At 35.4% G+C, this 16,890-nt stretch overlaps 6 protein-coding genes across 6 annotated transcripts; 1 reads left to right on the top strand and 5 right to left on the bottom strand.

Annotated features, from left to right (window-relative positions):
* Nucleotides 1-1,279: 1,279 nt before the first annotated feature.
* Nucleotides 1,280-4,082, bottom strand: RO3G_10355 (uncharacterized protein; the record flags this gene model as incomplete). The annotated part of the gene is made up of 11 exons (XM_067664940.1): nt 1,280-1,447; nt 1,500-1,919; nt 1,978-2,533; nt 2,625-2,661; nt 2,716-2,803; nt 2,860-3,322; nt 3,387-3,479; nt 3,552-3,613; nt 3,690-3,776; nt 3,849-3,922; nt 4,001-4,082. The coding sequence occupies 11 exons, from the start codon at nt 4,080-4,082 to the stop codon at nt 1,280-1,282; spliced, it is 2,130 nt and encodes a 709-aa protein (XP_067521041.1).
* A 1,612-nt stretch (nt 4,083-5,694) lies between these two features.
* Nucleotides 5,695-7,210, bottom strand: RO3G_10354 (uncharacterized protein; the record flags this gene model as incomplete). The annotated part of the gene is made up of 2 exons (XM_067664939.1): nt 5,695-6,798; nt 6,941-7,210. 2 exons carry the CDS (start codon nt 7,208-7,210, stop codon nt 5,695-5,697), a joined length of 1,374 nt encoding a protein of 457 aa, XP_067521040.1.
* Nucleotides 7,211-9,698: 2,488 nt separating this feature from the next.
* Nucleotides 9,699-9,848, top strand: RO3G_10353 (uncharacterized protein; the record flags this gene model as incomplete). The annotated part of the gene is made up of 1 exon (XM_067664938.1): nt 9,699-9,848. The coding sequence occupies one exon, from the start codon at nt 9,699-9,701 to the stop codon at nt 9,846-9,848; it is 150 nt and encodes a 49-aa protein (XP_067521039.1).
* A 721-nt stretch (nt 9,849-10,569) lies between these two features.
* Nucleotides 10,570-11,876, bottom strand: RO3G_10352 (uncharacterized protein; the record flags this gene model as incomplete). The annotated part of the gene is made up of 2 exons (XM_067664937.1): nt 10,570-10,660; nt 10,729-11,876. The coding sequence occupies 2 exons, from the start codon at nt 11,874-11,876 to the stop codon at nt 10,570-10,572; spliced, it is 1,239 nt and encodes a 412-aa protein (XP_067521038.1).
* A 2,056-nt stretch (nt 11,877-13,932) lies between these two features.
* Nucleotides 13,933-14,262, bottom strand: RO3G_10351 (uncharacterized protein; the record flags this gene model as incomplete). Its single annotated transcript, XM_067664936.1, has 3 exons — nt 13,933-14,081; nt 14,124-14,155; nt 14,237-14,262. 3 exons carry the CDS (start codon nt 14,260-14,262, stop codon nt 13,933-13,935), a joined length of 207 nt encoding a protein of 68 aa, XP_067521037.1.
* Nucleotides 14,263-15,134: 872 nt separating this feature from the next.
* RO3G_10350 (uncharacterized protein) lies at nt 15,135-16,769 on the bottom strand (the record flags this gene model as incomplete). Its single annotated transcript, XM_067664935.1, has 7 exons — nt 15,135-15,191; nt 15,255-15,637; nt 15,693-15,948; nt 16,006-16,110; nt 16,170-16,355; nt 16,404-16,435; nt 16,499-16,769. The coding sequence occupies 7 exons, from the start codon at nt 16,767-16,769 to the stop codon at nt 15,135-15,137; spliced, it is 1,290 nt and encodes a 429-aa protein (XP_067521036.1).
* Between the last annotated feature and the right edge of the window lie 121 nt (nt 16,770-16,890).

The raw sequence follows: 16,890 nt of genomic DNA, 5'->3' as shown, positions 1-16,890 counted from the left end.
AGAATCGTTACGGTTAGCAACATGTCTTGGCTTTTAAATTTGAGATCTTCAATGGATCCAGGCACTATTGATAATTCTCGTTTGTTATTTGCTCGACTAGGTCCGTTGATTGGCTTTCTTTTTGTTCTCCAATACATCGCCAAAAACTACAAGAAACTCTGCCTCCCTGATCGACTACTATCTTATCTCCCGCCAAATAGACACAGCCTTGGTCCTTGAAGACCTTGCTTGAAGCTCGAGCGCTTTGTTTCCGTTTTCTATACAATTAATTATACTGTCAAGAGCCCGTCTCGCAATCCGAACCTAATGTTTCTGCTGTCTGTATAGTTTGATACGCTCCAATAGAAAAGATTAATCATTTTTTGATTGGTTGTCTTTTCAAACGATCAATCTGGAAAGAAGTCTTTTCACCATTTGTACCTTATCTCGAGCTTTACCTTGAAGATGTCAATATTATTCTGTACAACTTGGGCCGTTCGACTTTCTGAGTAACGCTTGTTTACCAGTACTCATTCTAATATTTATATACTGCATACATTGGCACTCTTTATTTGATTGTGCACCTTTATTGCCACAAAAAATTGTCTCAATAATCTTTGAAAAGTTTAGAAAGATCATCTGCATTAAAAGCATGTCACCCATTTCGACGGGTGACTTATCTTGTTTTGTAATTAAAAAATGTGTCCACTTTTTCTATTAAAGAAACTGTTTCAAATTTGATACAATTAAATTGTCCTTTCCAAATGTAGAAATAAGATGATATGCAACATTTTTAATCTACTCTTAAATGATATAATACATAGAGATGATTCCGGATCTTTCAAGTGTGTGTGTGTGTGTTTTTTTTTTTTTTTTTTTTTTTTTTTTTTTTGCTTGGCAAAATGTCTAATTCTGATGGTAATTTGACTAGCAGAGAAGTGATTATTGATGCCAGGAGAATGTAGTATAAATTTCGTAAGAGTTGGATATGTTTGTTTAAAATAAGGAAAAACACAATTATTGAGTACAAAGTAAAAGAGAATCATAACTAAAAAAAAAAAAAGAGAAGTGGTACGTATTTCCTCTACTTGACATCTCTTTATGGTTTGAAGACATAGTAGTAATTAAAAGAGGAAAAGGCTTCAGAAAGGTTTTTATATACTCGTCTTTTCGTATTTCTTTAGTTATATTAATATACGCATATTACCAAAAAAAAAAAAAAAAAAAAAAAAAAAAAAAAGAAAGTAATCATCCACTTTAATATTATATTATCGTATGCGTATTGTTGAATATATAATTTTTAAAATTCATATCCTTCGACTTTAAATAGCTCCGCATAATCAAAGTATCGGGTCATCAATAGCTGAACTGTACGAGGTAAATTCATAGAAGTCAGCATGTTTTGCATTTTGGAAAGGCCTTCTCTACGGATAAGTACATTAAGATTGCGAGCAATTTCACTAGGATACTATAAAAGGATAATCAGTTTTTTTTTTTTCTTATAGGATTAGGTATTTTACCACTATCTCATGATACCATCTTTCATGATATACTGTAAGTTTAACAGCAGCCAAGAGAGCCCTTTGAACATTTGATTCTGATACATAAATCTCAAGTAACCTCATCCAAGCCTTTGCAGAAAATTTATGGTCTAAACATTGCTGATAAGCATCCTTGGCATCATTTTCGTGCCAAAGTCTAAGTGCAAGATCACCTAACAGTTCCCATTCCGCACCAGTTTTACGATAAGGCATTTGCTGGGCACGATAGTGTGCTGCCTCAGTCTTCCAAAAAGTATATATACGCAAGTCTTCATACAAGACCATGAATAGGTTATCTAACCAACGTTCACAAAGTCGTTTGTTACTGAACGTGAAGCTGACACCATCACTTGGCTGAGGGGTATTTTGAATGGACACATTATTGGAACCGTTCTCAGACTAGATATTATATGCATGTTAATTCTTTTTTACTCTATCTTTTGTTTATCTCCTTTACTTTTGATTTGTCTTCTGCGACTTGTTCTGGGCGCACAAGTGGAGTATGAGGGACCTGAATAGGCGCATGTTCTTTTTCTTCATCATTGTCCAAATCAACAGTCTCCATATTTTCTGCAAGCTCATCTACAGACTTTTCACTTTCTCTTTTCTCTTCATCGGATTGTTCCTTTGCGGAGACTTCGCTATTTTCAACATCTTTTGCTTTGCTGACATTCCCATTGCTTTCTGATTGCTGCTCAGCATTCACAGAAGCACTTGATTTCTCGACATCCTCTTTTGCTTTCTGCATACGATATTCCTCTTCCATTACAAAAACTTGGGATCGGCATTTTAACAAATCATCCCAGCCTATTTTGCTTGCTAATCTTGTTAAAAGGGAATATGCCTTTGCAAAGGTACCGTGTAAAGCAGGAGCAGGAAGACGAGACAAGTTGGGGTCTGCTTCATTCTCTCTACCGGCAGCATCCTCCTCCATGATTCCAGAATTCAAGATGTCGGTTTTGATAGGTAAGTGTGTTTTGACAGGTGCTGGCATTCGATGCATATCTCGCTCACTGTATGTAAACATAGGACATGAGTTTAAGGTCAACAAAGCCTATTGTTTGTTAAATTTCTATTCCAATAAGAAAATGATAACATTAAAACTGTCCTACATTTTTGTAATCTTCAATATCAATGTATACTATTGTTTTTTACGTTAGTGATATTGAAACTTATTTCTTTTTTATCAAATTACCTTCAGTTAGTTTTGCCCAAGTAAGAAATTCAGATGGAGTAGTATTAACTGCAAACTTAGCAAGTTTTAAGGCCATCTGATACTCTCCCTAATATATTGTATGAGCTTAGCTGAATGTATTAGCCATCAAGTCTTTTACTTTACCTTGCCGCGAAGAAAATCCACTTGAACGTGCAAAAGAGGATAACTCATTGGCATACGCTTTAACTCATTGTTTAATATTTGAACTGCTTTCATCTCTTCATTTTGACCGATATAGGACTGCGCCAATAGTGCACCAGCTTCTGGGTCTTTTTTTCTTAATTTTTCAAATAATTCTATGGCTGGTCCATATCTAAAACTATCTCCAAAGTATTTCATCACTCCTGAAGTCAGATGGTTATGAACACTAATAGCTGTTTGAATCTCAGGATTGCTGCCTAGTTGCCATCCTCTGGAAAAGAGGGCCTCAACTGCTTCCAAAAATCGAGCTTCTGCTGCTAAATTAGTAATAGGGTCGATTTTACGATATCCAGCTAATCTGTAATAACTATCATCAGAATATAGAATGGCACGAAGTACAGCAGATAGATAAGTTTCTTGCCAAATGGCTGCAGTTGCTTCATGTCTAAATAAAAAGATGTGATTAGATGTCAGACAAAATAATATGCCACACAATACACAAAGCTGACCTTTCTCCTCTAACATCAACATAATAGCTCTCTACTCCACCAGGGATTTTTACTTCCACTCGAACGTCCACACGAGAAAATGCATTAAAAGAACTATGCAAATACTTTGAGTAACTTTATCCAGCAATAGAGGGTTACAATATTTGTTATTGGATTGAATATTACCAATAGATACCTGATCGAATACGCCAGGCGTTTGATTTTGAAAACCAAGATTGAGTATCGTCCTGTTTAAAACATGTCAATAAAGGTTCTTACTGTCCCTTTTTTTTTTTCTTTTTCTATTTTTCTTATCCCAATTACCAAAGAATAAGTCAGTGAATTTAAATAGGCAGCTAAGGTTGCAGATGACGAGGCATCAACGCCTGAAACATAGTGATAACTTCCAAGCTAATGTTGCAAGTAAAAATAAATAATAACTCAGTTCAGTAACCATTTAGAAAATGAATGTGTATAAAATACCTCTTTCATACCAGGCTTAGCATGAGATTTAATAATATGACATAAATCTGGAGGGCCTAGCTCACGAAATGTGCCTGAAAATGGCAATAAAGCAACGCGTTAATAGATTATGAAAGAGATGAGAGTGGTAGGAAAGTTCAAAATGAGGTTACCTAATGCGTCTGTACGAGCAACTATAGATTCACCAATTTCTGTTTCAAAAAACTCTGGAACGTCTTTGAGAGTATCCGCCATGGTGTATGATATATATATTGTTTATGGAAGAGAATAAAATGTATTGCAGACAAACGAACGAGGTTTTCTTTTTTAAATATATTCAAATACCGCCTTTAGCATTTGCTTAAATATCGAGTCAGTCACACACTGTCAGAGTATATTTCTTTTCCTTCAAATTATTTCTGTGCTTTACTAATACAGTAAAGATTTGTATAAGATCAGTAGAAAATTGAAGGCAATCCATTTAAGTTGTAGCGAACTTTGTGATTTATTCAAAAGTCCAGACCCAGAAATTGTTTATTTAATTGGCTCCACTTTCTCAATTTTTCATGTCCGATCTTTTAATTGTTGACAAGTAAAATACATTTATTTTGCTAGTTTTCTCTTTAAATCCATGTGATTTGGGTCTTTAATTAGAGTAATATAGCATTGAAAAACCTGTAATAATAACTTGTGTTTATTTTGGCTTTTGCACAGAGATTTGAGCGGACTTGTTATTACTTTGAATGGTGTTGCCAGGAGCTGATACTACTTGGTGCCTTTCCTATATACCCACATCAATCAACAATAGTCAGTCGCATATTAATTTATTCTTATAAAAATCATTTTATCCAACTCAATTAATTAATGTATACTTTTATTGTAATTATCTGTAGATAAAGTCTATGATGAAATCATGCTTCTTTTATTACCGCAAGTTATTGTATAAACTCAAGGCTAAATAGAGCTTCAATTGTATTGCAATGTCTACCTAAGTACATGAATAGTATCATACCACTTTATTGGTTAAAGAAATATTTCTATGATTGTTCCTGAAACAATACTACTGCTTTATTTTTCTCCCAATCGCTCAATAAAGTATATAGGGACAAATACACAGTATGCATTTCAAAATATAAAAGATAAAATAAGAAGCTCTATCACCAGTTTATTGGGTAAATTACTGTATTTATGAGCAATAATCAATTCCTGCCCACGTATGCAGAATTTTCTAGAGAAGCATGTCAATCTTAACTAGACTAGCTTGCTTCCCAATCCCCTGAAACTATTTTTCTTCCTTCTAGAGGTTACTTAAATATGTATGCAAATAGACTGGAAGATATAAAAAAGAAGGCAAAAAGAGGAAACCAAACTTTGTATCCTAAAGAATGATACAAGATATGAATAATCATGTATTTTAAATGTGAAGCTTATTTAAAGCCGTCAATAGTAGGATTTGTTTAATAAATCAGTAACAGATGGAATAAAAATTAGAATGCATAAAAGCGGACTATAATCGGGCTCAACATAAAATAATGTTCGTCAGAAGCAAGTTAAATAAACTCAAAATTATGATTTTTAAAGGAAATAATTACAAAAGTATACATAGCTGCACATGTATTCACATCCATGTTATAGTTTAATTAAAAGGAATGTAAATACAAGAATATCAGAACTTTTCTAAACTAGAAATAATTTGGGATTAATAAAGTATACAAAAGAAAGAAATCCTTATGAAATAGATTTATTGATATCAATTTACGTGTGAATATATAATATAAATAATAATAATAATAATAATAATAAAAAAAAACTTTTTTTTTTTTTTTTGAGAGAGAGAGAGGTAGGGGAATATATGTGAGTAGATGTTTTACAATGCTTGATAATCAAACCTTCCATTCGCAGAAATCATGTTGGATTCTTGTTGCCTTTTAATACTGTTTGTATCAGATATCATTAACTGAGAGAATTTTGGGGAATCAGTAAAGGGCTGATTGAGACCATTGGAAGATGGTTGCGGTGAAGAAGAACAAGAAGAGCCTTGACTTTCATTTGATTGCTGTTGTTTTTTTTGTTGATGAGACATCATGTCAAGATAACTTATTGAATTATTATAATAAGGTGATTTTAGTGTATCATTAATAGGTGAATTATGGGTAGTGATAATCAAAGGCGATGATGGTGAAGTAAGACAGTCATTTGCATAGTTATTATCAGTGGGTGACGACATGTGTGTGGGCGATGAAATAGGTGAAGGCAATGCATCTTGCTGTTGTTGGTTGCTATAGAAACCATTTTGATTGATTAACTGCTTTGTTTCGTTTATTGGAGACGATTGTTGATCGTATGCAAATGAGGCGTTCTTTAATAGCCCTGATTGGTTATTGCTGTACATTACTTTATCACATGATGGTGACGCGTCGGATTGTTCATGAAGCCCAAAGCTAGGGACAACGTTTGTTTCAGAATAAGTACCATTGACTGCAGAAGCACTAGATAAGTCAGGACAAGACTGTCGGTGTGAATAAAATAATGAGTTGTTGGTTGGATGATACTGATTACGCAGGTCGTAAAAGCTTTCGTAATTTCTTAAATTATTAATGGCTGAGGATGGCAAAGAATAAGTCACTGTCGAGCTGTGTCTACCAGATAACCAATTTGTTTCATGTGGATGACGAGGGTAATTAGGATAACCAAACGGTCTTTCATAACTATATGGATGATGACAGTATCCATAGTTACGTATTGGACCTGCATCTGATGAGAAAGATCTACGATTGTTTGGCCAAGGATCACTGTAAGTTCTATTCAATTCGCCACTTGGTCTCTTGCTGCGGCCATTTGTCTTTATTTTTGGATCATTTTGTTGAGCAAATTGGTCTACTGTCCAATAAGATCCCTTGCCAGGTTCGTTGACAGGACGAGGGACGCGGATAAAGCTTTTGTTTAACGATAAATTATGTCTAATTGAATTCTAAAATATATAACGTAAGTTACACTGATATCTTTCATAAACATTTCCCTCATCCCTTAATAATCTCATCTCCCTTTGTCACACACACACGCCTACCCCCCTTTCCTTTTTTTTTTCTTTTTTTTTTTTTTTTTTTTTTTACCTTCCAACCGGAACCGGCTGATCCGTAATACGGATAATGGTCAATGACCCATTGATATATTTGACTTAAAGTCAATTTATTTCCAGGACTTCGTTCGATAGCATATTTGATTAAAGTAGCGTAAGAATAAGGTGGTTTTCCTTCTGTGTTTTTTTCCACTCTCATATCGACTAATGTTGGAGGAGTGTTTGTGGAAGAGCTGGTAGTGATTTTATTTTGTTTGGTATCTTGATTTAAATCCTCTTCATTATTGTTCATTGGGAAGCTCATTGAAGGTTGCATCCATGGCGCATCATTATTAGAAGAAATATCCACTTTCTGAATTTTAGAGGTTGAAGATATGTTTTTGGATATCATGTATGATTGAGATTGCATTTATATAAATAATAATTTTAAAGAGAAAGAGAGGATTTGAATTGAATTGAAAAATAAAAGAAAAAGAAGAGAAAAAGAGAAAAGAAAAGGGATGAGAGCTATAAAAAGGATAGGAAATCAGGTGCTTCTTGGTTAATATCTACAAAATACTTTAGTAAATGACGTGGTTTAACCAAGTAATTGGGCTATAACGTATATATAAAAAAATAATATGTTTATATTACAACAGGCACTAAATCATAAAGAAGGCAAAGAAACATGTACGAAGTTTTGAATATGCAGAGCAAACTTTATTTTGGCGCGCGTTCAAGATTAAAATTTAACATGATTGTAGCTGATAAAAGAACAGTAGACTATCACAGTGCATTCAATACAACATTGAAGTTGCTTCCTCTTATAGACTGTAATGAAAAAGAGATGAAAAATTATAATCTGAAATTCAAATGGCTTTTGTTTTTTCACTTTATGCATACAAATGCATTTTTAGTTTGGTGCAGTGGCTATCTTTTTTTTTTTTTCTCTCATTAGTGTGCTCCTGATATTCCAATGTTTCTTGTTCATCATTATTAGTGGCGGGATAGCTTCCGAGTACGTATATGTGCATGTTGCTTAATAAAATGTAATAGAAAACTCAAAGATGTTTACCAAAAGTAATCAATCGTTTCAATCTGGCTTCCCAATTTTAATATTTAATTTTACTATTTTTGAACAGGATTTAAGTTTGTATTCTCTTCAAACATTTCCCTTTTTCCACTAAATTTCTTTTTCTTTCTGAAATAACACAATCTCAAATTACATATTCTTAATAAAAAATACTTCAAGGTTTAAAATGCTAGTTAAGATAAGTTTAAAGCGCTTAGAGCAAATAAATGCGAATGATATGCGGGTAATTCAATTTCTTGTCATATTCCGCTGGAAAAAAAAAAACTTGCTTTTCAAGCAATTCTTTAATTCAATATTAGCTGTATTCATTCAAATAAAAAAAAAAGATTATTTTGTTCTAATTGGGTCCATGTCTTTTACTAGACACAGTTGGCCTTTGCTTTTTTGTGTTCCAAAACGGACTAACGAGGGCTTCGTTTTCCTTTTTTAGACAACCCAGAGTGTTTCATGTTTTATTAGGAATGAAAAAAAAAGGTGCTATTTTTTTTTGTTCCCTGCTATTGTAATAAAGTATGCAATGTTCATTCTCTCTCTATGCTGTCGAGAACTGTATCTTAGTATTATTTTTTCTATATTTCAATACCCAAGCCATCCGATGATCGTAGGCAGCTGATATAAGCAAAGATAATCAAAGCGAAAACTTCTTTTCATTTATAAGGTAAAATAATCTACCATGATCTTCATTTGAAAATACCAGAAAAATGTATCAACATATTAAGCTTTATTAATATACGTTAGTTGGTGTCACTCATCAGACACAAGTAAAATACTGTTTATCTGACGAATTTTATGAACATCATTTTATACTTGCTTTCAAGAAAAAAAAAAAAAAAAAAAAAAAAAAAAGAATGTAGAAGTTCTTTTGAATTATGGAAACTTTAAACCTTGCATTTTATTATTAAAGAAAAGAAAAACAAGTGTGTATTTTAATAAAAACTCTTTGTTTTGAGTTTAGAGTGATCTACTTTAGCTGCTTCGTAGGAAAATAAAAGCCAAAATAAACAAAGTAGCGTAGTACACCTTTTGCAAGAAAAAAAATTAGTGTCGCACTTTTAAAAAAAATAGTCATTGGTGTGAATCCTTCCGGTTTTTCCAAGCTTCTCTGCACTAGATTCTACGCTCACGTCGTTCGGCCTCAGCCCGAGTACGGCTTAGTTATCAATCGTTTCATGGTTCATCAACTTCACGCTCTGGAGGAAGCCCAGAATAACTGCATCAGGAAAACCTAAGGTGCTCGAGGCAAAGCATCCACTAAGGTTATGCTTCATATGTCCAAGTTGCCTCCCCATGTTGGAACGAGTCAATATACTACAAGCAGAGTTCCTCTTTCGTTCTCTACATTTACCTGAAGATGTACTTCTTCACCGCCTGCTACATGACGTCCAGTGTACCAAAAGGCAACAATGGTACCTCCTCTCTGGGACTTCGCTTTGGAAAATGGCGTTATCTACAACGGACGAACCAAATACCCGCTCATTCAAGGTTGCTAAACGACGATTTCTGCAAAAGAACTTCCAAGCAGCTTTCTAACTGCCGTCGTTCGATCTCCATGGATCCTATACACTGGCTATCCATGTCTAAGTCAGAGCGTAGCCACTGTATGCGCTGGAGACTAGGCTGGCTCCCTGATGGCAAGCCAAGACCATGTCCAAAATACCCTATGCAACAGCACTCTAAGAATCATGCTATCAACTGCCTTGATATGCATTGACGCTTGTTTATGCCCGAAACTGTCCAGGTCCCACTATCATTTCGTTTGAACATGCTTCCTCTACGTCCTTCGATTCCCCCAAATTCAGCTCTCACCTGGTATGAGCGATGGCCGATTCTATGCTCCATACTGCATGAATTGGATCAGCTACACCCATGACAAACTGATCCCTGCCAAACACTCCTATGGTCAAAAGCTTCTTATATGGTTAAATCAATTCCTTTAGCTTTTCTTTGATATCCCACTCATTCTTCGCCTTTCACATTTTTTACTCTTGCTCCTAAAAGGAGTTTTTTTTTTATAAGCATGAACATCCTAAAGGATGGATCTGGTCCGGGCAGACGTTTATTATATTATTTTTGCGCTCAATTGGACCTTAAATAAAAGATGACGTTTAAAGAAAAAAAAATATGTCGCATACATATACAGTAAAAGCAATGCCAAAGGGCGTAGCAATCTTGTGATTTATGGTTCTGTATGCATAGACCTGGTCTTTAAGAAAAACGGTTTAAAAAACTGTAAATTCGCAGTTACATTGATGTTCAGGGCAATACGATATGAAAATCAGCAACAATGACAATAAGCAAGTACTCAACATTTCAAGGATTGATTTTTATTTGCATATGATGGTTTACAAGAATAAAAAAGTTGTTACTCTTCTCCAAACAGATCAATTTTTTTTGCTTCATATCGTTTTTTGGCTAATTTAATGTTCTTGATGTTGGAGGATTTCAAGGCACCAGCAGGTGAGTTATTATAAATTTCAATCAGCTCCTTTTTTGTTTCTTTGGGTGGAGACAAAGAAAAAGAAGAGTTTTGGTGCTTGTTTAGAAAGACAAGGAATTTCTTAGTGAGCTTACTGGCATATGTAAGGGATGAGTCATCTTGAGCTAGCACTTTCGGCAGCAGCTTGTTTATTTGCTTTTGCTGGATTTCTTGATATGCAAATGACCTGATTACAAGCGATGCAGCTGAATACATAATATTATTATTTTCAAATGACAATGGGTTCGCTGGCGAGAAGCCTTTGTCCTCATACCTCTTGCTGTGGAATCCCCAATTGTTTCTTGCATTTAGCTTATAATATTGGTTCATTATCCTGTTCTTGCAAATATATTCTTTTTGTTCGATGGTAATAAATACTACATTGGTCGAGATGGTCTCGAAACTTTCTGTGATTGCTGTTGGGAGTTTTTGGATTGATGACCCAAGGAAAGGAAAGAAAAATGTACCGTCCACGGAGCCAAAGAATCCACTTGTTGCAAGTAATTCAACATGCCCAAATCTGTACGTTAATTCGAAGTAATCTTTTCCAAACCTTGTTTTTTTTCGGATGAAAGCTACTGCTTTTTCTTGGTACCCAACCTTCGAAAGATCAGCACAATCATCGATCTGGAGGTTGTTATGAATGAAAAAGGAAAAACTAGTCATGAGAAACCAATAATTTTCCAATATCACAACTGATTCGACAAACTTTGGTCCGTATTCATTAACAATTCTTCTAGCTTCTACTGCATTCAGGTCTGTCTTTTTCATCAACGAATCGCCGCCAAAGTCATTTTTCCAGGGAAAATATTCTTTCGAGTTGAAAAATCGGTTGATAGGAGAAGCAATCATATGGCTAAGGCTATCCTTCATGACCACAGTTTCTTTATTGGCAAGATAATACTCGCGTTTCAAAATGTCTTTTGCACGTTCAATTTGCGTTCGAACTGCTTCTGGAGTGACAATCTTGCTAACATCAACAGGCTGCTCGTCTCCACTGATCTTTATTTTGATATGGCTTATCTCATCTTCTTCTACGATGAACCTGAATTTCCGCTCAAATCCTTCAGGCACAATAAAGGTAAGCTTCTTTCTCTTATTGGCACATTGAAGCAGAAACAATGTAAAGTTGAAAGTACATTTTTCACGGTTGTCAATTATTATGGTGTGTAAATTGGCAGCGTGCAAGAAGACGTGTTTCATGTATTTTTCATCGTAGTATTTGTTTTGTATAATAAAAGCACGATACTTTCTCAGTTGAAGAGCAGTGATAGCGTTTTCAAGCTTGAGTGTATCTGCTGTTGATAAAGAGCAAATTCTCCAGTGACTCTTGTTCACAAAAGCAAATGAGAACTTATCCAGTTCACTGAGCAAAAGGTTTGAAATGCATAAGACTACTTCATCAGGTAAGTTTTTCGTCATTAACAAACAGGTCAATTTGAGTATAATAGAAAAAGAAAGGGCTTTACTAAGTATTTTTTGAAACAGCCAAAACACATTTCATCTGTCGTGTAACAATAGAGTGTTTGCCTTGAAGTGATTGAAGCTTATTCGTTTCAAATAATGCCAACTACTAGATGGTATACCTGCCATAAAGCCAGTTTGATGAGGATCAATTAAATCTGAGAGATATGGAGTGAGGCGTGTGGTAAGAAGTCGCGTAAATATCTTGGTATCATCACAAATTAAAGAAATAGGTCTCCAGTTCTTTAGTTGATTTTAATCACCTTTCTTAGGAAGAAGGATAATTACTGAGCGTTGCCATGTTGGTGGATACTTGCCTTCCCGAAGTGCTGTATTAAGAACACAAAGAAAAAGTTGACGAATAAACGGGTGGTCGAATAATAGTCTCAGTATGACATATGGGATCCCGTCCACTCCAGGACTACTCTTGGTAGGTGTGCGTTGGAGGCATTTATTTATCCCATCCACTGTCCAATAGTTGATAAGGCTCTCGTGAACGTCAGGGCTGATGGAAGCAGAGTCTGGCACATGAGCAAGTAAATCTGATGTAGCTTGTTCATCCATAGATTCTGGAAAGTACAACTTCTCATAGTATTCGCGTGCAGTCTCCGTAATATCCAAAGGCTCGGTGACGACTATTCCTGTATCGGTTCGTATTGAGCTGATATATTGTTGCTGTTGTCGTTGACGCAGACATCGATAGAAACAGGTATTCAATCTCTCTCCTTGTTCTCTCCACCGTTGGCCAGAGCGAAGTGCTAGCACAGAAGAAGAATGTTCATATTGAAGTTCTAATTGTGATCGATTGAGGCGAGTTGAGCGTTAGTTTCATCATCAGTTGGTTGGCGTAATAGTCGTTTGCGCATTCTCTGTATTGGGCAGGAACGTAAGTTACATAAATATTAATAGAGTCAAACAAACCTGATATACGATAAACTTGGGCAGCGAGAAGTCTACCATCTATCGAAGACCATAGGGGAGTAAAATTGAGCATAGGATTGTATGAAATTAGGCCGCAGTGGTGGGTCCAGACTGTGGATGAAACCTGGAGACATTGGTCGAAGCGTGATTGTAATAAGAGAGAGGAGGCATGAGTTTGTTGAAGAACAATAATATCGTATTTAAGAAGTGTATTTGTCGAGCAAAGGAATTGCCCGACGGCGTTAGTATTTTTTTGAGGCCAAGGATATACGAGATGGGACTCTCATAATTGAACAGAGGAGGGATTTAGACTATTTTGGGCTACCTGAACCTCCTCTTGAAGGATACGAATCTCTTCGTCGGATCCGTGTTCTTCCGTATCACTCTCTGTAACTTCGAATTGATCACCAGTGGATGGTTGGTAATCTGAATCGAACTCAGTATCTTCTGAATTATCAAGGTCTTTTATGGCCTAGTCATTCGGTGACTTCAAGATGTTGTAGTTGTTTTCATGAGTAGACGTGGAATGATTTGCATGTATACTGTGAATCTTCAGTAGAAGGCGGTGGTGCGCTTTGATTGGTTCATTCCCCGTGTAATATTAGTTTAGAAGAAAGAACACCAAAGAACAACATTTTTGTTGTAAATTGTTAGTACTTGGGATTTGGCTTTTGTTAAAGTGATGTAGATTTGCTTAGATTGAGGTTTAAAGCCTTGAATGACTTGAGTTTAGGTAACTTGATTGAACGTTTAACAGTTCTTTTGATAGAGTAAATTGTCTTTGAGTAGTGACCACCAGATCTTTATAGATCAATAATGTTAAGAGTAAGATTGTTTGATAAAAGATAAAAATAAAAGGGATCTTTCTTGATTTGCGATGACTCAGGTATCAGATCAGAAAGAATAAGTAAAAATAAAAAGAAAAGAAAAGGTTATTGTGACCCAATAAGAAAAGATTGCTTTTTAAGCGCAAGAAGATTTGATTTTTTGAATTTATAGAATTTATTGGATGTTGTTATCTTGCTTAAAAATGTTCATCTTATTTATATAGAAGAATATGGGGCGCCTTTTGTCTCTTGACATATACTGTAAATTACAGTTCATGTTCTTCACCCAAACTGTCATTATACATGATTGTATCGGGGACTAAATCCTCGTTCGTGCAACATTGTAAAAGGAGGATTTTATTCCCAAAGAACAACATTCTACTTTGATGCTGTACACCTTTTGCCAAAATGATGTCTCAAGGAAAAAAAAAATTAAAGTGTCGCGCTTTTAACATACACTGTCGTATTTTTTTAATAAGAGTATCACATCTAAAAACCATATTGTCGTACTTTTCAAAAATATGTTGCATACATATATAGTAAAGCAATGCCAAAGGAGAATTTATTTACCTAAAAGGTGGTTTTCTAAATCTCATTGGGTGGGGCTTTTTTTGTCAATGGTTGAAGAGCAGTTTATTAATTAGGATTGCCCTTAAGCACTTTTCAAATGCGTTTACTGAATGTTGTAAAAACGCCTTGACATGCTCGCATCTGCCTCAAGTCAAACAACCCTCTAGAATATCCATAAAAATCTACTGTTATTGCAAGCATTGAAAAAAAAGCATTTACGAGAAAACAAAACTCCAAAGTAACAATTTACAAAGCATTCTCATTTATTGTTTAAATAATACAGATGCAAAAAGATTGAAACTTCCTTTAGTTCTCAAAATAACTATTTAGTTATAATGATTAACAGGACCAACCACGAGAAGGTAGAAGTTCATATGGTCCCAAAAAGTAACAACACCTAAAAAGATGCTGTTGTCGACACCCACTTTTACGTGATTGGCAAAAACGACTGTGGTAAGTCATTTGAGCTGTGCAAAGGAGCGTTCGAACTTGTCTCCCATCCCCAATGCCGATGTCCCTTTTGCAAAGTAACTTCAAGACCACATTACTTGGCTCAGACTACGCTATCTGGCTACTCACGGGCGATAACGCTAACGATAACGCACTATGTGATAGACCTGGGGGTGGCAAAAAAAAAAAAAAAAAAAAAAAAAAAAAAAAACTTGATTATGATTTATTTAACGCTTACAATGGTGCACGCATTGCGGCACTTGAATAAAGTCCTCCTTTTAAAGAAAAAAATGTTATTCTCTCATAAGGTTAAATAACACGTAAAACAATTCGGCGATAATTTGCAAATAAAATTAAAACCTTTCTTTTTTTATTCTATACAACTTCATAAAGCACAAAAAGGGATGGACATACACAAACAAAGCAGTAGTGAACACAAAACTTATACTTATTGCTGTTGAGGTGGTTGCTCAGTTCCAGGCTGAGGAGGAGCAATAGGTTGTCCCTATATGAGGTAATATATTAGTTATTCGTATAACAATTTTACCTTTTTTTTTTTTTTTCTTACCGAGGCAGCTTGAGTCATCAATTCCCAGACAGACATCTTCATTTGCTTCATCATTTCCATTTGTCTTTCCATATCTTGCTGCATAGCTTCTTCTTGAATCTTCTTTTGTTGCTGGAATTCAGTTGCAAATGTCTCTCTTACGTGCTTTCTCATTTGTTCCAAGTAAGTTGGGGGTGGGCCTTCTACTTCAGCAGCTGCACCTCCTCCAGTTAAAAGAGATCCCAAATTACGCTTTGTCTTCTTCTTTGATTGCTCTTCTTCCCATTGAAGTCTATGCATCCTGTTCATTTCTTCCTCACGTTTGGCCCATTCCAAAGGAATGTGCTTTCCTTCGAAACTTTTCAAGACAGGTCTGACATCATCGGGATTTGTCAAGGCAATAGCTTTTTTTTATGAAATGTCAATATTCTGCGTCAGCCTAATTCTATTTTTACTTACCTTCCAAGAAAGGAATATATTCCAAAAGGCCTTTGTCTCCCAGTTGACCCTTCCAAGGCTTTAAAGCAATTCCGTTCTCTTGTTGTAAAGAGAAAGATTCAGGATTGGAATCCATAATTATTACCTTGCTTAAATCGCGGTTCAAGTGTGATAAATCTTTAACGTATTTTCCATCAACATAACGAGTTGCATCGCGATAAAGTCTGTACATAGCATATTGATAGGGATCTAACTTGTCTAAAATTGGCATGGCATTCTTGTGAAAAAGTGAGTTTTTAACAGAAAAAAAAAAGTTAATGTACAAATAATTTACCATGGCTGGTTGAGAAGTGAAAACGACAATTTCATAGAATTGAGAAAGGTAAGAAAGGAAGTAATCGACACCAGGTCGCTTGGCATGACGCCATCCATGCTCTTTCTATTCATACAGCTAAGCTTTACTGTGAATGTATTGCATTCTTTTTCTTTTTAACTTACATCCCAGTAAGAATAGACCAAAGTCTCATCCAAGTTGATAACAAGTGTATAAGGACGACGGTAAGGCTCTGGCAAAGGCTCAGGAAGAAGTTTGTCCCACATGGGCTCGTGCATACTTTGTTGGAATTCTTTGAATCGGTCTGCGCAACGCTTATATGCTGCTGCGAAAGCATTTTCGTTAGCATACTATTCAAATATTAGTAAATTATTTATTGAATCGCTAAATCACTCTACCTTATCTTCTCTTTCACCTTCAAATGGACGTCCTAAAGAAGAAAGCTTGTTAAAAAAAAAACAAGGAAAAAGAGAATGCAGGCATCAAGTCTTACCGAAATAGAATAAACTGCCAAGAGCAGTACCTGTAAGAATACCGCCAACTAAGGCGACTTCTTTCATTCCACTATCGCCTTTTTTGTTTGCCTTTGTAGGCTTTTTGTCACTTTTAGGAAGAGTAACTTTTCCTTTTGGAGCGCCAACTTTTTGAGACAAAGCTTCTTCGGCTAATTTGTGAGCAGCAGAAGGAGGTTGCTCTGTGGTATAAGATCTCTTTAATAAACTCGCTGCTGATTTTTGAAGTCTAAGTGCCGATCTATTAAACATGTTGACTAGAATAAAAAAAAAAATACAGTTGAAGCTGTCTCAATACAAATTATGCTAAATGAACAGTGGCTTAACTCCCCTGTTGGCCCTTCCGGGGTGCTTTTATTTTAAATTCCCGCTC

Source organism: Rhizopus delemar, genomic scaffold, assembly GCF_000149305.1.
Source record: "Rhizopus delemar RA 99-880 supercont3.8 genomic scaffold, whole genome shotgun sequence".
In the NCBI taxonomy this organism is placed as follows: domain Eukaryota; kingdom Fungi; phylum Mucoromycota; class Mucoromycetes; order Mucorales; family Rhizopodaceae; genus Rhizopus; species Rhizopus delemar.
Note: the sequence above shows the minus strand (reverse complement) of the source record. Positions and strands in the feature narration are given on the sequence as shown.